General features: G+C 39.3%; 1 protein-coding gene across 1 annotated transcript in view; it reads right to left on the bottom strand.

Annotated features, from left to right (window-relative positions):
* The window catches only part of usp54b (ubiquitin specific peptidase 54b), a 95,425-nt gene that overhangs the window by 17,582 nt on the left and 53,139 nt on the right, over window positions 1-24,704 (bottom strand). Inside the window, 9 exon segments of the mRNA XM_079476569.1 lie at window positions 50-644; window positions 1,484-1,660; window positions 1,909-2,080; window positions 2,184-2,333; window positions 4,981-5,127; window positions 7,475-7,580; window positions 12,510-12,592; window positions 13,005-13,118; window positions 17,401-17,535. Of these exon segments, the coding sequence (XP_079332695.1) occupies window positions 50-644; window positions 1,484-1,660; window positions 1,909-2,080; window positions 2,184-2,333; window positions 4,981-5,127; window positions 7,475-7,580; window positions 12,510-12,592; window positions 13,005-13,118; window positions 17,401-17,535 (1,679 nt within the window).

The raw sequence follows: 24,704 nt of genomic DNA, 5'->3' as shown, positions 1-24,704 counted from the left end.
AAGGAGTGAGTTTGATTTATTTTTGTGAATCAGTTCATTGAATCAGTACCTGTGTGCATTGGTGTTGTCACTAAGCGGCATATCCATGCTAATCGGACTGTTGCTGTTTCTCTCGCTGCTTTCGTATCCACTCTCCATCCTCTGAATCAGCCTGGGAGGCTGCTCCACGCCTCTTAATGGGGGTGGGATCGGTAGATGCCCCACCCCCAACTCTGACATGCCCCCTGAGCCATCAATGACATCCTCTGCCTCCATTGCCGCTATGTTTGAATCCTCTTCATCAGCAGCCGAGACCAATTCACTCTGCACAGGTGAGACCACATCTTCCGACAGCGGGGAGGGTCCAAGTGTGGCGTAGCCGGCCGGCATATGCCGCTCCCGGCTGAAGATGCTGTCGATGTTCAGGGCTTCTCTTCTTGGTCTCCAGGTTGGTCGATATCGCCCCCCACTGGAACTGGATTTGGACTCGCTACTGGTGCTCTCATCTTCCCAGTCCCTAGCTTGTGCTCCAGCCTCCGATCCGCCCACCCCTGAGCTAGAGGACGATGAGAGGGGTCTGCTGTGAGTCTCTTTATAGTCCTGAAGATGGCCAGTGGAGGGCCTCTGCGTACAAAGGGGTGTGGCCTGATCTTTATGAACCTCCCCTAAGGAAAGCAAAAAACTGATTTGTAATTGGAGAGTCCTGCTTATAGCCCTAAATCTCGAAAGAGCAGTACTATATCACGTTGCTTTAGTTTTTTGGTGTAAAAAAAGATCTGAGGTTATTACTTTAAGATATTTCCACTTTGGCTTTTACAACACATACAAGTTATCAAAAGTGAATTTTGAAAGCGTATAAAATTAAAATTATAACAAGAAGCTAGAGTAGCGGCCAAAAGTGCTGTCCGGAGGGCATATTTATACAATATTTGCATAATAGTATAATATAATTTTGGCAAAACTTTGAAATATACCAAAAAATGCATACAAAAACATCACAGGAAATAAATTGAATGTAATTTTTCCAAAGCCTTCTTAAATTCACCTTGAACTTGAGCTTCGCTTTATACTTCAAACACACCAATGCAACAAGAATAAAAAACATTAACGCATCTTTAATAAAATACCAGAATGAAGAGCAAAGATGTCAATTGTCCAAGATGGACAGCACTTTTGGCCACTACTAACATAATGACGACAACGGTTTGCATCAACTCGCCTCAAAAACGCACAACCGTACACATAATAAATGCGCAAAAGCTTGTTGTAGCTAAACTCCAAACTAGCAACTTGCTAACAATGTACCTTCTGTAAAGAGCACAAACTTCACGCTCCGGTTACGAGTAATTTATGCAAATTGAAAATATCTATTCTAAAAACCCAACGGAAATCCTCAAGGGAGCCCATGGTGAATTAGCCTTACAGGTTTGGATGGAAACTGACGTCAATGCTGAACAGCTCTACGCAGTGGTATTTATATTAAAGTGTGTTTGTGCTGGAGCACCTGCAGTGTCCATACTGTTCTGGGAACCACTGCTGTCCTGATTACACACCACAGTTCCCTGAGAGTCAGATGAGAAATGAGAAGCCATGGACTCGTGGTGCGATCGAGAGAGCTTGTAGCTGTAGCTGTCTGTGGAAGAATCTGTGCGCGTGTCACTTGAAATCGAGGGCTCCCTCCCTGACATCGCCAGCGGCAGCAGAGAAAGAGTTAAGAAAGAGAGTTAGTTAACCTCGGCTACCTGTAACTGCTCGAAATAATATCCGTCATGCTCTGCAGAAGAATGAAAGTCATACAGGTTTGAAATGACATGAGGGCGAGTATTTGATGGCAGAATTTTCATTTTGTTTGACGCTGATCATTTTAGAGGTCATCTTGTTTTTGGTTTAACCCTCTACCTCTCATCTCTCACTTCCTGTTAGTCTCACCGGAGTCTTCGCTGTCGTAGCCAGCCTTGCTGCTGTGGTGCAGATCTAGCTGTGCTGTCACTGTGTCCTGCAACGACACGGGTGTTCCATGGGGATCGGCATACAGCAGCAGGAGCGGCTGGTAGTGGCCCTTTATACATCGCGACACCACGTCCTTCCACTTAGGTCCGATCTGTGAGAGATCAGGACATCCAGCATTAACCTCAGACTTCGGTCTCCAGCCTTCACAATTAGAAACACTAGAGCCAGCTGCTGAAGAGAATGTGTGTCATTACCTCCTTAACATGTGCGTCATCAAAATACATCCACTTGCGTATCTTGGTCTGAAAGAAGAAGGTGGAGTAATGCTTGCCGTAGTAGCACACCATGCCCACAAGGTAGAGCTCTGATTGCTTTGCCCGCTCATCCGTCACACGGTAGAACAGCTAAAAGATGAGACAGAAAGGACTGTAAGGATCAACCAAGAGTTTTTTTAGAAGCCCATAAAATGCTATAATAATTTGTATATTTATTTTGTAATGACGGCAATGACATTCTTTCTCCCGCAGAAAGATATTTTGAAGAACGTTGGTAACCTAACCGATCAACGGCGGTACCCATTCACTTCTCTTTTACAGACACAAAACCATTGCGAGGCAGAACTACTGTTGTTCGGTCACCAACATTCTTTGAAAATGTTATCGTTTGTGTTGTGCTGAAGAAAGTCAAACGGGTTTAAAATGAAAAGAGGATGAGTAAATGATGACAGCATTTTCATTTCGGGTGAACGATTCCTTTAATTCGTCTTGGAAATAGAATCTTATTGTAAAGTGTTACAACGGTGGCCTCTTTACACAGCAAAGGCGGCACAGAAACCGAATCTCAAGCTGCAAAACACGAAAATGTGTATTGACACAGACCGTTAATGCGGCTCTAAAGTGGCATTACTGCATTTACACAAGTAAATAATAACAAAAATAATGCTGAACATAACCACAAAAGCACAGTTCTAACAATATGCTAATAAAATGTCTTAAATTAAACTATGTAAACTCCCCCCCAAAATACTGACACTTATAATAACAATGCATACTTTAGGATAAAAGCAATATTAGGCTATAAATGCAACATATTAAATTAATTTCCTAGCTAACAAACACGCCATAGAAATGTGTTATTATCTGGCACCTCACCGCATATTGAAAGACGGCAGGATGTGTTTTAAAGAGCCAGAAAGTCAGTGGCTGTGTCCGAAATCGCCCTCCTTCCATACTATACAGAAATGAGTTTGATTCATTGATAGTATGTCCCGAAACCTCAGTGTGCAAAAAAAGTAGACGAGAAATACCCGGATGATCTACTTCTGCCGAGATTTGTCAGTGTGGAACGGATGGACTCTTATCTATCCCATGATGCCACGGGAGCTGAGCAATGGTCATGGTCAAATTTTAAAAGTAAATAAATATAGCATCGGTTTTTAATGTAAGTGCCAATTAATGAATTTCTCATGACTAAATTATGCTTTAGCCAACGCTCACTTTAGGTTGTTTTAAATACGTCATAGGTCAAAGAGCATACGCCTCACGTGACCATAAAACATGCCGGACACAGCATATCTGAAATGTATTTATACTACTCCCACTCATTCTATACAGAACATACTGTTTTAGCGGCCGATAGATAGGTACTTATTCAAATCCAGTACGTACTGTCACAGTATACGATTTCCGACACAGCCACTGTCAAACAGGTAAATAAACAGTTCCGGTGTTACAGCAAATGTTACCAGATCGTTGTCGTGTATGAAATATTGTAGAGTAATATAGAGTAATGTTAAGTTTATGATTTATTATGTGTTCGACTTCATGCATGTGTTGCGTCTGTCCGCTTAAGTAACACGAGAGCTATTCAAATAACTTCTGCGGTCCTGCGCAGCACTGCATAATGTCCGACAAAACTAATATTTATATGAGATGCGGTAACACAGGTCTGCATTTGATCGTGTCCCACATATAAATATTAAGGAGAGGAGCTAAAGGGTAATTTAAACAATTCATGTCACGAATTCAAATAACAAAAATATGCATTCTGCGCATGAGTCACAAATAATCTTACTCCAAACATTTTTCTAAATTAACTTTAAAAAGACACTAAACAAAATAAATCTTATTTGCCATAAAAAAACGAATCTAAACTATTTCAATGGCTGAAAACAGTCTCAAAATGTACATCTTGCATTCAAACTGTGCCACAGCCTGGCTGAGTAAACATCCACAGCACAAACAAAAACACTACAAAATTCTTTCCTCATTAATCATTATATGAAGAAATGAAACGAAAAAAAGTGTTCGAATTATTTAAAATATGTTTATTATTTAAATTACGTTGTTATTATTTGTCTAAAACAAATGTCGCTCTGTGTTTTTGGCTTCATCTTCACTCTCTCGCTTTCTGCTGACATGACAATGACGTGGTTTAGAGCTGCTTTAATTCGCTTTCATTTACACTAAACCTGAGCTGCATCAGAGTAGCCTTTGATACTATATGGTCTGAGGAGGGTCAGAGCCGGCATGTTTTAGATCGGCTTTCATGCGGCATAGCGTCTACACAGAAATGTAATCCGCCATAGAGACGTCTTACCTCGCCTGTGTAAAGACGACTTATGAGTACTTAAATAATTCTCATGAATTATAACTGCTTCTAATTAATGTGTCAGATAAACAAACATAAATGTACATTTTTGCCTCGGCGGCAAATAAAATTGTTTACTTTGAAGTTGTGAACGATGTACGTTACATTTACGCCTTTGGCAGACGCTTCTATCCATAGCGACTTACATTGCATTGTGCTATACATTTGTTTCTGACTAGGTGCAATCCCCTGTGATCAAACCCATGCCCTTGGCACTGCTAGCGCCATTCTGTAACCACTGAGCCACATGAAAGCTTACACTTAGTGGGGCAATGCAGCTATTGAATGTAACAAAAACATTAGTGTTGCTTTATTTTGTTGGACGGTGCGCTAGAGACTCAAGGTTATTGTGTTGAGGTGGCGACAAAAGAACAATAGGAATGTGTCGTCTGTGGGTCTTACATCACCCAGCCGCAGGCACGTGCCCAGGCTGTGGATGACGTCTTCTGCCAGATCAGAGTGGTCCGAGTCCCACACCAGGCCGATGCTGATGATCTCTGGGCAGTTCATCAGAACCCGCCTGATCCGCAGCATCTCACCACAATTACTCTATAACAAAGAAAGAGAGATAGAGAGAGAGAGAGAGAGAGAGAGAGAGAGAGAGAGTTAAGCTAGGTGTATTTGCATTTGCAGAAGAGAGGGAGTACAAAAACGTATTGGTGTCATAGTAACACAAGCGACTTATTTTGGAAAGCACTGAACATGGGCATACACAAAGGCCATTATTACACAGTCTAAAAACACAAAAATAAATCCACATCAACAACATAATGCGTTTATTTATGTTATATCCATAACATACCAAGAAAAAAATATTCACTTTGAGGTACATTGGACCGATGATCATCACACGTGTATGTGAGGGTTGAAAAGGTTATGGACAAATGAAAGGAGCGTTTCACACAGATCTACACGCTCCAGCAGGGCCTTATGTTCAGCACCCAATGTTCTAAAAGGGCTCTTTGAATCGCAGCCCTTTGGCAGCGGCATACAAAATCAGACGGAAAAAAGATCTGGTGATGAGCACCGCTGCCAGTCTGACCCCTCTCCCTCGCGTACAAAACCCACCCGGGCACTGCCTTTGTGCCATGGAGAAAGATCGCGGACAGCGGGACGGCACAGACTGAAACCAGATCTGGGCAGGAAGGGATTGGACAAAGAAGACGGTTCTCAGAACTGACCATAGAGCTTTTCTCTCTGTGACTCAGTCACTGCATTTCAGACACACACCCACAAAGGCAACCAATGAACAGACAGCAGTTCTCTGTTGAGATTTGGGACAAACACACAGTGTCCCATTAGAGATCATTGTCAGCCTCAGCACCACAGCCTGTCCCGGGATCCTGACAAACACATGCTTTCAGGCCAGACATTAAGCTACTTAAGAGCAGTGACGAAACAGACATCTCAGCGCTGTGTTTTATTTTAATAAAGCCATTTCGTGGAATAAACTTGAATAAAATAAAATAAACAATTACTGGAAAATGAATGCACAGATTTCAGCTAAACAGACTTTTGCTGATTCCACAGTAGCGGATTCCAAAGCTGCTGACATAAGAATATCTGTGAGTATGCTGTATGGTGCTGGGGTGTGTGCCGGATGATGAAATGAGGTGCATCCTGTGGTGTGTGGGGGGTGAGAGTAACAGTGTGGGGTAAGAGCGGATCAACAGCTGATGTGTAATAGGCCAGGACTGGGTGTCGGGGGTCTGTTGTCTGCAGAGAGGAATGTGCAAAAACAGGCCTGGAACAAGCTGCTTATCTTCAAAAGCAAAGTACAGACAGTCTTGACAGTCCAAGTGAGCTCTGGAGTGTCTGTGCGGCTTAAAAAGGAGGTTATACAAAAGTTTTTAGATCAAGTTAGTAGGCAAAACTCAAACACACTCAAACACATACACACTGTACCTGGATCTAAATTTAAAGACTCTAAGGGATAGTTCACCCAAAAATGAAGATTCTGTCATCATTTACAGTACCTCTTGTCATTTCAAACTTGTATGACTTTCATTCTTTTGTTTTGCAGAAGAAAGTCAAACAGGTTTGAAATGACAAGAGGGTGAGTAAATTATATATTAATTTTCTTTTTTGGATGAACTATCACTTTAATTTTCTATTATTAATGCTATTAATACGGATGGTGAAAAGGTTTTTGGGTAATATTTTTCCATTAGCACATTGGTTACGTAAGCAGAAAAGTTATTTCCAAGCCGAGAAAGAGGGCATTCACACAGAATTTGATTGATTTTTCCTAATTCTCTTCCCTTTCCTTCTTTATAATAATAAAAAAATAAAACTTACTAACCTCACTATTCTTAGCTTTTTATACTGTGCTAGGCTTTAATGGACTAGTTTGATGCACTTATGTATTTTGTTGCCTATGTGGTTATAATTGCTTCCAATGTTTCCTCATCTGTAAGTCGCTTTGGATAAAAGCGTCTGCTAAATGACTAAATGTAAATGTAAATGAATGACTTGTTGTGTTTTTGTTGCTTTATGCATACATGCACGAGAACCACTTTTTGGTTTCATTTGGCTGTTTATTAGGCAAGATCACATCCTGTTTGAAAATCCCTACAAACATTTTCTCTTTAGCATAATGTGCCCATATAAACTGTATAATAATACCAGGGGCACTAAGTGAAAAATACTACATAAGATCTTGTTTAAAGGGATAGTTTGACAGAGTTTTCATTTTTGGATGAAACATCCCTTTACGTTTGTTGTATTCTAAAAACCCTGATATCCGTACAGAGGGGAGTTCTGGCGATATTGCTAAAAGAAATTGCATTTTGGTCCAAATAAAATACATTAAACCTATCAAACGACGTTAATCATGATGATTAAAACGAAACCGTTATTCTTGACTTGACAGGCATAATGTGTTCATTACGCTTACCGGACAGTTTCGCAGGTCGCCCATGGTGCTGGCATTGCGGAGAAGCTCTCCAAACATGTCAGGTGTGGGCTTTTCTTTACATTCCAGCATTCGCACGGCTTGGTTACTGCAGCAGAGGGAACAAGAGACAGACGTGTCCTCAAGCACCAGTGTAAACAAGACACATACATAAATTACAGCTGATCGTTTTACATAATAACATGATGGTAACACATCACACGTTGACATCACTGTAACTTTAAGGAAATTTGGCAACCACCTCAGGCAACCAATTTCCCACATAGCTGTGCTAGTTTTAAATTGCTTAAATTACCCTTTCCTCATTCATAAAATAAATTAAATCTCTATCATTATTTTATGTCCATTTACGTTTTTTTTATGAGGCAAGTATATCGCTGCGCAATATGCTGGAAAATGTATAGTCACACAAAGTAAGTCATTATTGCAAAACCAATCCATGACAGAGTTGTACTGAACCGGCTGACTGTACATTATCCCTCCCGTTTTTATTTATTCATAAGGTAGTTTTAAGATCTCCCCTTACTAAACAAAATTACTAAAACTGCAGTCGGGTTCACTCTTACTCCCAAGGGTTGCTAAACACAGTTCAGTCAAAGGAATCAAATTATGATTAAAAACCATATAAAGTCTTTCCAAAGATGAAATGTTATGTCTTTGGTAGATTACTATTCCCTAGAAGACATTATAAACTAATGTAGCAGCACACTTTCTCTGTTCTCCCTCCATCGGGACGGGAGCCGCGGGCCTACGCAGATATCAGCGTACTTTACTGGATAATGTTTCTTTAAGCCAAGCGAGATAGCATCCATTTGACATGCCGCATATCGGCAGCCATGAACCGTCTGTCAGCGTGTGCTCATGAGGATGAAATGTGCCAAGACAGATGCTTAAGGGCTAAAGACAACCTATACACAGGCCCTGAATTAGATCTGATAGACAGGTCTGCCCTTTGCTTTACTAGGAAATGATGGCCGTGTTGAAAATAACATACAAACATACTCTTCTGTTTGCTTTGAAATGAAGCCATGGCTCTTCAAACATGTTCAATCCAAGTTCCCATAATGGAAGAACAGACCAAGACATCACTGTTGTATAAGACGTAATGTTGCAATTTTAGTTTGGGGTGTAATATATATTCACAAACTTTATTATGCTTACATTCCAGAACCATTTTCATAAACCATTATTGTATAAATACTTGCATTTCGGTTTACATTTAACAAATATAAACTTGATGATCAAACCATCACTTGCAGTTCTGAAGACCCCCGGCTAGCTGAAGTTTATTTTTTAACACCTCTGACTTAAAGAAAGTCTAACCTTGAGATACTCTTCAAATTGTTTTGCATGCCGTGTTTATAATCTCAGATTATGCTGTAGCTCATCATATTCAGCATACGTATAATGCTCTTAAGAGGGTGGCTGACATTGTCATTTTTGCTTTTTATTCAGCATCTTTCCTTCCGTTATCAGATTCTGTACCATAAGCACAATGTTAAGCATAAATTTTAGGAATATAATAATTTTCAGGGTGACTCATGATAGTATATATATGAATGTTTTGCACGATTTATGGTGGATCTATGAAAACTGCTGTCTACAACACTTCACATTTATATGCATAATGGAATCAATCTCTCAAACTCCAAATACTAAAGGAGACATTTTTAGTCAGCCAGTCATTACCGCAAAAAACTATGAATTTAATCGAAAAATGATAATACCACAAGCACTGTTTAAAACCCGACGTGTAAAACATGGCTACCTGTTCACGTCAATGGAAGATTAAAAGGTATGCCGTGTATGAAACCGCATTACATCAATATGAATCTACAGTAATTCAATGCAAATGTGAACTGGGAAACCATGAAAACAAACCCTTCGATTAAATTATACACATGAAAGCTTTAGCATTCAGCAGAAGAATCCCGCTTGTGCCGTGTGCTGGTAGATGAGTCGTTTATATTGTGGGATTGTAAATCAGTCCTTTCAGTATGATAAATGTAAGTCCTGCAGTGAAGATAAACCTGTTCAATCTGTCTTGAACAGGAGGAAAACCTACGAGTTCGATTGTTTTCCCTAAAAAATGTGCAAGCCTGATTAAGTAGCTTTGTTTTTGCATTTAACACTAATTGTTTTCTTGTGTGTGTTTCTTGTGTATGGATGTGGACATCCTGAGAGTCTGTGTATGTTCATAGTAACGCTGTCAAAGAAAATTTAAGGCTTTACCACGGGTTGAGCCCCTAGGAGTGAAGGAACACAGCGTACCATCCTTTATCACGATATGGCCACGTGACAATGCATGTGATATGCTGCGGAGTGAGACGACGAAAACACACACTGTATGTAACAGAAATCTCAGCCACAGAAAACAATGTATACAGCCACAGAAAAAATGAAGAGACCATTAATTTAATCAGCATTTCTAGAAGTATTGTGGCAATTCCAATCCAGTGTCTGGATTAAAGTCATCCAACAGCAATGTGAAAGACTGACAACATGACAAGACACATGAAAACGGATCAAATTTAAGGTAATCACATAAAAAATGTTTGGGACTTTTCATTAACACAAATATTACTATTGTATTGCTTAAAAGTGAATATGGTCTGAAATAATACATAGTGTCGTTTCTGTTACTTTGACCCGTTTCTCCAGTTCTCCAGAAAATAAATGCAAAAAAGACTCAGAAATTAGGGAGAAATATTGTTCGTAGTTCACACAATGAATTATTATAAAAATTATAATTTTACCTTAACGCAAACCTATAAATAGTAATTTCAGAAAAATGTTGCAGTTACCAATAGTAATAAACAGTGGTGGCGCTAGAGGTGGGCTTAGGGGGCTGAAGCCCGAATGTTTTATTACCATGCCGTGTACGAATCACTTATGGGCCGTTTACTTTTTGCATCTTTTGCGTGTCTACCCATGACGAAATGTGAGTGGGTCCTTCTTCTTGGGAAACATTGTGTAAAAACAACATGGCGTAGTCTGTGGCATAGTGAGTAAGATGCTTTAACTGTGAAAGAGCCAGCGCTATGAAAGTAACTAAACTGACCATCATAGAAATGTAAGGGCCATTCACATGTTGGGCCATTCACACTGGCACTTAATGTCAGCTGGTGTTGAGATTTTGTGCTAATTTGGGGTCGGTTGTTATTATTTCAGCGAGATTGATGCGCATTTACATTTAGAAAACAAACCTGAGTAAACAATCGATGTCCACTCACCTTAGAACCGCCCCGGTAATAAGGCAAGTCAAGATTAAGTAGAAGAGTCATGTTATGTATGACAATCTTTTTTGCTAAACATACAATAAACCACAATATTTTACTGCATTTAGAAGTTAATAATTAAATTGAATGATGATGAAGTGATGGAGGATCATAAATGGACATTATGTGCAAGACGAGGAATAACACACGATGAAAGTTGCGTTCAAGTGCATTTACTTGATTTTCAGAAACGGAGTGAAAATAAACATGCTATCACTGGATTATCACTGGATGAATTCCTTCTTTTGGAGGTCAAACTATTACATCACTAAAATCCTTATTGCGCCAAAACGTGGTGGAGACAAAGGTTGTCTTTCTTCCTTATGTCCCAGTGTGTGGATCCTGAGTGCTCCACTTTCTCATCGTAGAAATGATCTTATCACCTTATATAATTTATGACACAACTTTTCATTACACTCTAAAAAATGTTGGGTTATTTGAACCAACCGTTGGGTCAAAGATGAAAAAACCCAACAGTTGAAACAACTTAGCGTAGGTTAATTTATAACCCGACGGTTGAGTTTGTTCATTTTTGACCCAACGCTGTGTTGAAATAACTTGAAAATAAACATTTTATTAGTCTATATATATCTCAGATAAAAATGTGATAGGATGAGAGAAGAGGTACAGTATGGCAGAATTATGAATTATTGATAAGAATGGTAGGAGAACAGAATTGGAGTCAGGGGTTGCTTAACACATTTCCTGTACATAGCTCTACCAGATTACTATCACGGGTCTGGTATGTGTGATGACAGCTAATAACCTGTGATATAGAGCTTCATTTCAGCCCAGCGGGTTGGCTTTGGCTTTGAGCTAAAGCTGGTCACTCACTTACGCGATATACAGTGCTCGCAGGGCTGCTTACCTTCAGTTCCCCATTTGATGTGTAAATCAAAATGCTCAGTCAACTTCAGGGTGACAAAAAGACCCCAGGAGGCCGATTCCTACACTAAACTGGCATGCACACGCTCACATACCCCACTGACTCTCAACCGATCGCTCTTAACTGAGAGAGAATTCATCATTTTTGAAGCCCAAGGCAAACCGAGCCAATGAAATGTAAGGTTGTGGCATAGTGGTTGCTGTTATCAAGGCCATGTGGTTACATTTACATTTAGTCACTTAGCAGACGCGTTTATCCAACTTACAAAGAGTTCAGGGAGCAATAAGCGATATGTCATAAAAGAGCAATAGTACAATGGGTGCTTATACAAAGTAACTAGTTTCAACAAAAGCTAGACCACTACCTGTTGAGAGAAAAGAGAGGGTTAGATTTTTTTTCTTCTCATTTGTCTGTCAAGTATTCACAGAAGAGATGGGTTTTAAGTAGTTTTTTGAAGGTTGTGAGAGATGTGGTTGACCGGACCGCATTAGGAAGAATGTTCCACCAGGAAGGAGTTGTGAAGGAGAATGAGCAGGAAAGCGATTTACTGCCCTTATGAGAAGGCAATGCAAGGCACCGCTCGTTTGCTGAACGCAGGGTTTTTGATGGGGTGTAGGAGTGTAGTAGGGTATGAAAGTATGCCACAGAAATCCACAGTAGGGTTCAAATCCATGAGCTAACACCATTGTGCCTCTTGAGAAATTAGAGATTTGAGGGAGCAATAAATGTCAAACACGCTAGTCACAATGGACAAAAGCATCTGCTAAAAGACTACTTAATTATTTACCAGCAAACACGCATGGGTATCTCCAAGGGGGCTACGCTTGGTGTGAAAACATAGTCTTCCGCTTACCAGAGAGAGGTGGTGGAGATGTAGTGCACCATCTGAATAAAGGGGAGAGGATCTGATGTGGCTCCACAATTATTACAAACACACTAAAGGGGAAAAAAGACACAATATAAAAATATTGAAGGTTGCATGAAACATATTGACTCTGTATTTTTGCATGTGTACGGTTTCAATGTTTCACAGAGTTGTTAAAGGGATACTTCAGCCAAGAATATTTTTTTCATTATTTACTCATCCTCATGTCATTCCAAACCTGTTTGACTTTCTTTTTCCTGTAGACCACAAAAGATGGTATTTTGAAAGAACGTTGCTAACTAAACAACAATGGCCTCCATTGAAACACAAAACCACTGAGAAATTTCTCAAAATCTCTTCTTTTGTGTTCCACCGAATGAGGAGGAGAATGATAAGAGGGTGAATAAATAAGGACATCATTTTAGATTTTGGGTGAATTATAGTTTTAATTCAGCAAACAGAGACAAAAAATAATTTTCCAACCTGTTCGAAAAGTGTCATGGCAAATTTTTGATGCGGGATGCAGTGCTTGGCCGTGCAGATGTCCTCCTTGGTCTCGTCAGAGATGTGGAAGTGTATCCTCATCAGGAGGTTCTCCTGAAAGACAAACAGACAAGCTGGCAAACCTTCAAAAGATGCGCGTGTTTGTGCATCATTTATGTCTTTTGATCTCTCTCTAATAAACCATTTTGGAACAAGATGTTTGGCAGCAAGTTTCGATGCAATACAGCGTGTTGGTTGTGCGTGGCATTAAGGAGTAGGGCATCTTTGAGTTTGTGTGTTAGAGAGAGAGAGTGAGTTGTGTCGTCCAAATCTTATATTCATTTTTCTCTGTCAGCCCTCACTTCACGTTAATCTGATCAAGTGAGACGAACACATCTATTTTTCATAAGTGTCCTTTTGATTCCCTGGCTGAACAAATTTAAAATCAATCGATCACACTGCAAGTTCCTGACAAAGGAATACAGGGTGAACGAGTGGGAGAGAGAGGAGAGGAGAAAGAGGTGAACAGGACCATACATCAACTCACCCATTCTGTCCTTTCATCTCTCTAACAGCCGCAGACTGGGCCTGCAACAGCCATAGAGCTAGCCTTGTACTTAAAGTCTTAAAGGAAAAGTAGCCAGCAATACTGTAAACTAGAGCTGCACGATTATGAAGAAAAATGTGTGGCTAAATAATAACTTGATGCTTAATAATGTGATTCTTGAAAGTTTAAATAACATTAAAATAGAAAATTATTTTAATAAACATACATGTTTGTGCGAAAATAATTTTCTATTTTAATAGAAACAGTTTAAAAATGTTAAGAAATGTGCTGAAAATCATATAAAAAACCTACATGCTTGTGCAAAATATTAAACGTTAAAAAAGGAAAGAATTTGCTGAAAATTATATAAATAAACATACATGTTTGTGCAAAACATGGAAAGTAATTTATTTTTGCAAATTGTACATTGACAAAACAATTAAGAAAAAACTAAATAAATTAACAATATTAAACATAAATTAACTAATGAGGTTTTATATATATATATATATATATATATATATATTAAAAACATACAAGGATATTGTAATAATATCATTATCACTAAATGTTTTGTAGTAAATTGTGTAGTTAAAATCTGAAATTGTGACTCTGCCTAGACTTAAAAAGAAATTTAGGTATGAAAATCATTTAATTATTACAAACAATTTTGATATGCATATTGTGATATATTTAGAGGTAAATATAGGGCTGAACGATTAATCTAAATCGAATCGCTATCGCGATGTTTTGCTATCGCAAGAGGCTGCGATGTGAAAAATACGAATTAGAATTTCTAAAATGTTTTTATAGCTTTACTTTAGCAGGGTTACTATACCCATACTGTGCTTTACACTATTGACAGTATTGAGCTGAAGCCTGACTAATAAAAATGTAATTTATAAAATAAAAAATAAATACAAATCGCAATTAGATATTTTCCCCAAATCGCACAGCCCTATGTAAATATATCCTGCATCCCTAATGTAAAATGTAAAAAGTAACTAAATACATATTGAACAGGGCTAAATTATGCCTAAATCCATTCATTAAAACAAATTCATTAAAATGATACTTGCTTCCAACCACAGAGAAGAAAGTTTGAATATGCATGTGAATTACACCATCTGTTTGATTTACTATTAAGCTCCATGAGCAATGAAATCCAATCTAGCATTTTGCCACACTACACATACTCATTGCAAAATGTAGCTTGTTACTAGAAACGCTACCATATTGACTTCTTGATACTCATTTTAAATTTTTCATTAGTGTGATGTTAAGTTAGCATTGTCATTTCTTTTTAATTAGTTAATACCCATCTAGTCAACGTTCACGAGTCACGACGCTTAGTCCCAAAGACTTCAAATGAACCTCTTGTGCTAACAAACTATCACGCTAGCAGTCAGACACTCGTCACCGCGTATCACACAACAATTCATTAGCATACACAGCATTCCATTTCCTGCGCAGATAATAGCAGCTATTAATGCCAGAGAACAGATGTGCAGGAGATATCCCGAAATGAAGAGTTGGCATTTCGCTAATGTCCCACCCGTCGTCTGGCACTCGTGATGAGCGGGGTCGACGTCAAAAAGTGAAGAGGGATGGCAAGACGAGCGGTTTGGCCCCATGCCCGTCTCTGCCTCATAAATGCGGCAGTCAAGCAAAATAGATAGAAATTGTGGCAGCTCCTTTCAACGGATCCACAGCTAAAAATAATGAACCCCGGACTGAAATGGACCTTTGTTGCTGAACTGCAGCCGAGGTGCTAATTGAACTTAATAACACTTTGATGATGCTGTCTTTTGTGACCTTATGAGTAAGCACAGCTGCATTCGCAAATCTATGGCAGAAAAGCCCTGACACAGACAGTACGGGCTGCATATAAATGGGTATTTAAGACAGAGCCAATCAAAAGGTCTCTCTGCAAACTATCTTGATTGGACCGCTCAGCTGCTTGCCCATGAATGATCGTTCAATTGCTTATTTGCTTAAAAGCAATTATCGCTATTGATGCTCTCGCTGTGTGTCCTTTAAGGACATAAATGTGAGATAAACACAATCTATGGTCCTTAATCAGGTAGAGCCAAATAATCAGGTCTGGGGATTAGAGGAGTGGGAAGGGATGTTATAGAAAGCGTCCATATACATAATGATCTGATCTTCATCATCTTCAGCAACTGCATGGCCAGTCTATAAAGTCTGTTGGTAAAGCCTACTAAATGTACAATCATAAATCTACAGCTATATTAGAAAATCTTCTGTACTTACTCACTGTTTGCTGTCCATAAGTGGTTGGGTTGTAAAAAGGTTTTTATTTTTGTTTTGTTGGTCTATACCCCAAGGGCTGTCTTTGGCTCATGTCTTACACCTTCACCATTGCATTTTCAATACACATGTGTTAAATATTAAATGTTCTGTTTAAGTCCACCATGCTTTGGCTGTTTTTAAAGTGATAGCTAACCAAAATTGAAAATTCTGTCATCATTTACTCACCCTTTTGTCATTTCAAACCCGTTTGACTTACTTTTTTCTGCAGAACACAAAAGAAGACATTTTGAAAGATTCCTGGAAATTGTGGTGATTCACTAAGTCACCTTGACATCATTTTGTTTAAGTCCTTGGCCGAGGAAAATCTGTTTACTTTAGGTTTTAATATAAGACATGACGTTCAAATACCAGGATCATGCAATTTAGTTTCATGATTTGTAAACACAATGTCATAGGTTACTAAAATACATATTAGCTTTTATCTTTTGTGTAATATTGAACGGTGCCTGTCAAAATGATTTGCAGCATCCAGGTTATCATGTGTTATGTAAGGGATAATTCATGGCTAGCCTTGCATAAAAGGATTTTAATGCACGACGTGGAGACCAAGAACCATCAGACGTGAAGCCTTAAAATCCTTTAATGCACGGCTAGCCGTGAATTATTCCGTTTATACAGTACCATGGCCATTTGCAAAGTTAAAGAAGTTTTTGATGTTTACAGTGCAATATTTGAACGGACAATGCACACTTTCAGCCAATCAGAATTGAGTATTCAAACAGACTATGGTATAATAGTTTTAACCGGTTGTTATCTGAGAATATATATAACGAGAGTCAAGTATTACATAGCGCTCTGTAATAAGTGTAGTTAAAGAGATCAGAAGTGTCTACAATACTTTCCACTGTGTGTTCGGCACCGACTTCAAATCTGGCCAAAACCAGACATTTTTTCAGTTTGATGCAGCCTTCAGGTCGGAATGACCATGCTGCACTGTAAATCTATCCACTATAAAATCTGTAATCTATCTTCCAACGATAAAACGTCTGTTCATTTGTCATTTTTTATGAAATATAAATCAACCTCAATCTGCTCACCGTCTGTATTATGTGAAACCCTACCACAATCCTTGAGTATGCTATTAGCAAGCCGCTCTGAATCTAATATAGTCATCAAAAGCGTGTCAACACATCCAGCCAGAAACATCAGTAAACACAGCTCTATCTGTGTACACAGTAAACTCCATAAATATTACAAGAAGTCGATCTTCATCTGCTTCAGAGTTCACCAATATATTTCTACTGCACGTTAAACCTCGCAAGGATGTGCACAAGCCAGAGTGCTTAAATTGCAACACATAACATGTCTAGATACTTAAGATCTGACAGAAACCAGATGCGAAGTAGAGGAAGAGACGGGAGAAAGGTGAATTGAGGAGAGGGAAACGGGGTGAGATGAGGAAATGCCTGTAGAGCAGAAACTGAGCCAAAAGAGATACCAGGAACGTGCGAGATAAGAAAAGAGATGCTTATTGTGATATCAGCAAAAGGACAGAAATATAAAATGAAGTCTTACGAAACACTCGGCCGCGTCATCCATGATGCCCAGCTGGAACCGCTGCTCGTCCTTAAAGGTTTTGGCTAGAGCGCTGCGCAGGGCGTCGGATGGGAGCACCTTTTCACTGCTGAACTGGAACTGGGCAAAGATGCTCTGAAACCGTAAAGAGAAACGACACCTTAAAAAAGCCTAACAGATGTAACTGAGCCAGGGAACACAACAAAATGTAGATGCAACACACGAGGAGGAAAGGCTTCATACTACGGATAAATCAAATAGCAACTCGCAAAACAATTCCGAATAACAAAAATCACATGACAATTGCATTGGTTCAGTTTTGATTTAGCAAATTATGAAACATTTCTATGATGTCCCAAGACAAAGTATAAAAGAGTAGTTCACTTCTTAATTTGCCCTCTTTGATTTTCCATAGTTTAAAGTCAACGTGGGCAAATTTGTTATTGAACGAGTAAACAAAAAACTGTATGCTTCCTTATCCTGATTCACAACTGTGGGCTTATAATAGTAGTTTATAAATCAGGTTAGATTTTTGGGAAAATGTTAGTTTGACCGCATTTGACTTCACAAGTAATAATGTAAAGGAATCTGTAATCTTACGGTTCCAACAAAGATGGCAATACTGAGGCCAAAGTGAGATTACAGCTTCAAGCAGCTCACTAGGTCTTGAGGAAGATTAACATTAAAACATACTTGTGACTGACAGATTTGTTATTATTTTTAAATATACGAAAGCTTTTGCAATCAAACATCAGAAAAATATGACGCACCAAAAGTATTTATGTTACAGCGTTCTATAGCTAAACATTTTTTTGGTTTAATTACATTTTTAAGTATAAGAATATATGATTTCATTGGGGGGCCGCAAAGCGATGAACTTTACACAAAGGGGGCCGTACAGAGAAAAAGTTTGAGAACCGCTGGCCTATGGTACCCAAAATGTTAAAATCTCAGCAAGTTATTTCTTTGTTGTGACAAACACTCTAACTCTTCTTGTTAGACAGTACAAGCTTTTCCCTGTAGCGCTCGCTGAAGGTGGTCTCAATGAGATACTGAGCTCATTAACAGCAAACGTTCAAACAAATGCAGAGTCATAAAAGCCTGCAGTGGAATCTATTCTCACGTCCATCAGCATTGGCAACTGTTATTGAACCCAATGAACAATGACAGCAACACAATGTGCTCTTACCAGAGGACATTCTGATAAGCAGAACAAATGGATTCGGCCATTGGACGGATATCGTTGGCTGCGGTAAAAGCTAATATTCACTGCAGCTGCACACACACACTGCAGTTTTGAAACCCTTATATATGCAATGGGCAACCTGCCATTGCAGCCCCCCTATGGAGGTGTGAAGGGGGGGTTTCCCTTGAGCAGGACAGGCCGTTGGCGTTGAAAGAGGTAATGCAGTAGGCTGACTGCACTGCGCCAAGGAAAGAGAGAGTGGGTGGGACAAAGGTAGAGGGTTATATACCCCACTGAGGAAACCCAATAAGAGGAAAATTCATCCACTGCATCATTTCCCCAGCCCTAATCACACAGTCTTCAGAGTAAAGAAGAGCCTGGAGTTATTTTCACCTATGGACATATTTTAATGTCCCCTCTCTCTCTCTCTCTCTCTCTCTCTCTCTCTCTCTCTCTCTCTCTCTCTCTCTCTCTCTCTCTCTCTCTCTCTCTCTCTCTCTCTTTCTCTCTCTCTCTGGATGAAATACTCAGGACAGATAAGGGCCAAATGGTGTGTGTGTGTGTACGCAGCAAATATATCACTCGGGCAATCAGTGCCCAACCAAACTGCAGTTCTGTTCAGCCCTCCTCAGCATGAGCGAGATAGCAGTACACACCCCCTTTCTCTCTCTCTCTCTCTCTCTCTCTCTCTCTCTCTCTCTCACACACACACACACGCACGCATGCACGCACGCACGCACGCGTTTTAGTATACAGGTGAGGATGTTTCATAATTTTTATCCAAGGCCACCCCTCAATCTCACACAAACCTGTTGACATTATCAGATCTAGGGCCGGTTTCACGGTCTAAAATTGAGTCAGGAGTAGCCCTTAGTTAAATTAAGACATTTAAGCAGCGTTTATAAAAGTGTTTAAAAAATAAACATTATCGGTGTGCATCCTGACACAAAACAATGGCACTGATATATTGCAAGATATGTCAGTCCAAGTTGTTTTCATTGAAAGTGACAGATCCCTGACCCAGAAAAATTAATTCTGTCATCATTTACTCACCCTCTTGTCATTTCTCCATTGATGTGAAAGCTTTAAAGTAGTACATTTTTTGAACATGCACCAAACAGAAAACTACATCAAACAAGAGCATTGATCTAAACTGGACTGGCTGTCTTCAAGACATGTAAATGGCCAGTAATATGCAAACATAAACACACGCACAATGCACCAGAAATTGTGTTGTCAGCTGCAAGCCCTGAGGCATAGCCTTTGAAATGAGACATTAACCTCCGCTCAAAGACACAAGACACAATTCTCGGCAGTGACACATTCTGCTCAAAACTCGCAAGGGTAATGAGAACATGTGTACAAGCACCCATTTTCACACGAGAACAATCTTGTGACGCACAAACATGTATTACAGATCGGGTATCATGCTACGTCATGCATTCTGACTTCTTTACACTGTACATGCTGGCTTCTTATGCTTAAGATGATCAACTTGATAAAAAACTAATTGTACACATGACGTAGTATTTCTGTACTTGATACACTCCCCGCCCCAACACTCCAACTTGTTTCGGAACGTTTTTTTTTTAAATCTGTATCGCTGTGTATCCCTGTGTCGTAAAAGGGATCCTATTCCTTTATTGGCCATTATACCGGAAAAGCACTGCAAGGCGAAAGAAAGAGCCCGTCCACGAGCCAACTGACGAGCAAGTTTTCCATCAAGATTATCTGTGATGCGTCAAGATGGGCTCTTGCGATATTGAAGTTTATGTGTGTCTGTCTGTTCACGGCATTTCAGTGATGGATGTTATGTAAACTGTGGATATAACACTGGATTTGGAGATCGTTTGAAGTTGATTGATGGGTGGTCCCAGTGCTAAAAGAAGCCGGACATGAACTGCAAATGGTATGTCAAATTAAGTCATACATCTGTGTTTTCTTGGCAATTGTCGTGTATGTGCATAATGCACAAAACATGAAGGGATTAATGTAATGATGTGTTGCATGATCGTGCTGTAGTTCCATCCCACTCTCCCCACTAGCCCCACCTCCAGCAGCTCGTGTTTTTCCGGAAATAATTGTTCAGCTGTACCTCTTAATAAATTTGATGCAATATACAATACTACTGTATAGGCACTCAAGATTAATATGAGATTGGCAGAAACGTCTGTGATACGCGGTCTTTAATATTAAACGCCTCCCGGGTACAGTTTTCAAACTGCAGAGGGATTGAATCTCATGCCTATTTTCAGCTTGTAATTGGGTTTAACTCAATCATTAACTCACACTGCATTAAAACAACAAAGTGTCACAATATTCACACTGGAGCTTCTATAAAAGGAAACATCATTAGAATAGAGTCGACAGCATGCTTCAGTGAATATGCATTTATTTTCTTTGTGACTATTTCTGGGTGTTTGCGTTTGTGTGCTGCCCTAAGTGTCACTTCGGGTCTGATGGTCAGAATAGGTCACCCACCCAACCGCATTATCATCTTGTGAGGTGGCAGTAATATGGCCTCTTCTCCACCTATCCTGCTGAAAACACCAATTCAGACCATAATGAATGTTAGTCTGAGCTTGTTTATGCCAAAAAGTGTCAGTTCTGGTTTAGCTGATGGACCAGCATGTTTTTCTAATAGCATGGACCCCAGCATCTAAACCAATTTAATATCATAAAATTCCAGCAGCAAGTATTGTCGTAAGTAAAATAACCAATTGATTGGTTTGAAGAAGTTTGGAATTGATAAAACTGTCATGTATGACAATGTGTACTTTTCTGCTTTTTCTTTAAAGCGTTACGTTAGATGTTAACAGAGTTGGTTGTGTTGCACATCATAGAATTCAATGTTAGCAACTAGGTTATTACAATAGAGAAAACTAGTTCATTTTGAGCTTTTTTGCGCAGCTTTTGCCTTACAGGTTTAAAATCCTCATCTGGCCAGCATCAAAGGATGTGACGTGGCGAGGCACGACAATACATTACATGAATCCATTATTCATGAGACTGTGTTTTCTTGACCAATGAGAAGACATTTCATGTTAGCCCTGGTGTGTTTCTATTTGACCCTTCAGAGAGAGGCGTTCATGGCACATGGATACATTTAGAAAAAGCAGAACACTTACCAGGAGTTGCAAAAATACATTGTAATGAAGTTCCATAGAAGGGAAGGAAGGAGGCGGGAACCGGCGAACATTCAAACAATAAAACTTTAATTAAATCAAATTAACAAACATGGAAGTAAAGACCGGCAGCCACCTCACGGTCGACTGCCGGCCATAAAACAAACACAAACTTAACACAATGTCCGGGCCCGGTCCTCTCTCGTCAACAGTCCTGCCGGTCAGATCGGGAGCCTCACGGCTCTCGTCCCGCCTTCCTCACCACAAACATATTCCGATAATTATAAATAAAAGTATATTTTTATGTGAAGTTCACTTAATGCGGTATACATATGGGGTAAGGGCTTCTCCACTGAAAGTGATAAATACAAATTGTGGTGCACGGTTGATCGCACAGAAACAGCCGCTGATGCCCATTTGTAAATCTCAGTGGGCCGGCGCTCATGTGGACCAGTACAGCTCAATGTGTCATGTTCGGAACTCAAACAGACACAGAGGGGTCTTCCCACACTAATGAAAAGGGGGTTTCCCGACCACAGGACTGCAAGCGCACATCTCCAATGCCAGAACGTATGCCAGCTTAGAAGCCCGCTTGACATTGATGCGAAATAGGATAAGTACTTGAATAAGTATTCTGTCAGTCAATAACGTTATGAAATATTAACATGCCTGATACTAAACAAAATAATAATCTTTACCGATGTCTTGACCACTCGTATTTTCAGTCACTGTTGTTAAATTATAGCGCGACGGCAAAACAGAAGTTCTTCTTCTTCTTGTTCATTGCACACCGGAAGTTATGATACCCTGCTTTACGAAAAGGTGGAAGTTGAATGATGTCATGGCGAAAAGGGCTTATTGTGTAATTTGTTTAACAAGAATGATTTCAGACAACATGTTTTCCCTTTAGGATCCTGTTGCGATTTAAATTGCATTGGTTTCAAAGCTGGTTAAAGTGAAAAATGTTGCATCATTTATTCAACCTCACGTCATTTCAAACCTGTATGACTTTCTTCTGCAGAAAACAAAAGGAAGATATTTAAAAAATGTTGGAAAGCAAACAACACTGGACCCCATTTACTTAGTATTGAATAGATACAAAACCACTGAGACATTTCTTAAAGTATCTTCTTTCGCACAAAAAGACAAATGAATAGGGAGAATTAATGATGACAGCATTTGTTGGGTGGTCTATCCCTTTATACATACCACCAAATTTTGAGATATCATCACACCTTCAATTTGAGACAAAAACAACCTTAAAATGCAAATTGCAAATTCAATTAAGTCAATAGAGTCAATCAGACAGTGTTGCATCTTCTACAAAAAATGAAAGTGAATTCATTGTCTATGCACATCTCGGCATATTTACATCAGCAAATGAATGTGATATTTCCCACAGTGAGAGTGCTTTCAAATAAACACATTTGAAAGAGTTCACCGAAAAGAGTGGTGTGGTGAGGGCCTATTTCAGTCTCATTAGTAACGTTAGATCATTAAATTTCAATAACATGGCTGGCAAGCAGGCGGCTGGCGGGCGGCACGCGTGAGGAACTCTCAGAACCGATGGCGCGATGCTAACGTCCTCCATTAGAAATGAGAAAAATGACATAATGCGTGGAGCCTGAGGACCACAAGAGAGCCACAGCCACATGAGGTCTAACAGCACCAGTCAGCAGAAGGTTTCTCAGGAAAAGAGCCCAGGGCGAGACCTGAGGGAGGAGAATCTACTCTTTACCACGGAGTACAGCTTCAAAAACATAAGTTACTTGACTGCTAAATATTTTGGTGTCAAAGCAACAAACTAATTCGGATTTTCAGATAAAAGTTCACTTGTCATTTTTTGATGAATGACAATGCAGGATTTACGTTGTTTTTGAAGGTAATTTAAAGGGATAGTTCACACAAAAATGTCATCTTGTCATTTCAAACCTCTCTGACTTTCTTAATTCTGTAGAACACCAAAAAAACTTGTGGCGGTACCCATTCACTTTATTGTATGGACCTAAAACAATACAGTGGCTACAGACGTTTTTTGGTTACCAACGATCTTCAAAACAACATCTTTTGTGACAAGCGGGTGAGTAAATGATGACAACATTTTCATTTTTGGGTGAATTATCCCTTTAATTTTTCTTCAAATTAAAATGTATACATTTAAAATGCTTGCAGATTTGTTTTAAAATTTTGATAAGAATTGAACCAACAAGTTGATAACTTTAACAGGTGCTGCTGTTAAAAATAAAGATTGGGAAAACAGGAACGAGTGTGAGACAAGAACGCTCTGGTGAACGATCATAAATCTTGACAAACATGTGAAAGGGTTTTCACGGCACAGCTCTGTCACCACATATGATTTCTGCAGTCTCAGCATTTCACATTTCATTAAGAGAGAGCACATTTCAATCACTGCAATGGATTTCCTACAGGCAACATCTCACATCACACAAATACTGTATGCACAAATATCTAGTGTAATGCATATTAAAACACACAAGGCCAGTCAAATGTACCCACCAAAAGAAAGCTTTACAAGCCTCACTTGATGCTGATTGGTCAATCGCAGCCTTCTGCAGTCAAATATTTTCATTTAATACAGCAACTGTGAAATTGTAGAATAGATTGATAATTGATTTCCTTCATAGCTGTGCTAGTTTAATGTCTCTTCACTCTTGGGTATCTTTTTCTCTCATACTAAAATAATGTGTGAACTCGAGTCGATATTTCATTCAGTGAGTAGCCTGGCGAGAAGCTAATAACCAAATAAATGACTAAACATAATCTCTTAAATGAATCCATCCACCTGTCTAAATGAAGAGGAAATGGAAACCTTTGTTTGGGTCTTCTCTTCTTAAAATATCTACTTTAGAATTTCAGAAAAGAGCTCAAATTGTCCCAAACGGAGTTCCGATTTTCTGTCTACAATCTCGAAAGTCAACATTATTGAAAATTTCAATATGAACTAAAACGTATTTTAAAGAAAGTTAATAACC

Source organism: Barbatula barbatula (genome assembly GCF_947034865.1).
Source record: "Barbatula barbatula genome assembly, chromosome: 16".
Taxonomy (NCBI): Eukaryota; Metazoa; Chordata; class Actinopteri; order Cypriniformes; family Nemacheilidae; genus Barbatula; species Barbatula barbatula.
The sequence above is the reverse complement of the archived record's forward strand: the minus strand, read 5'-3'. Positions and strand labels throughout refer to the sequence as shown.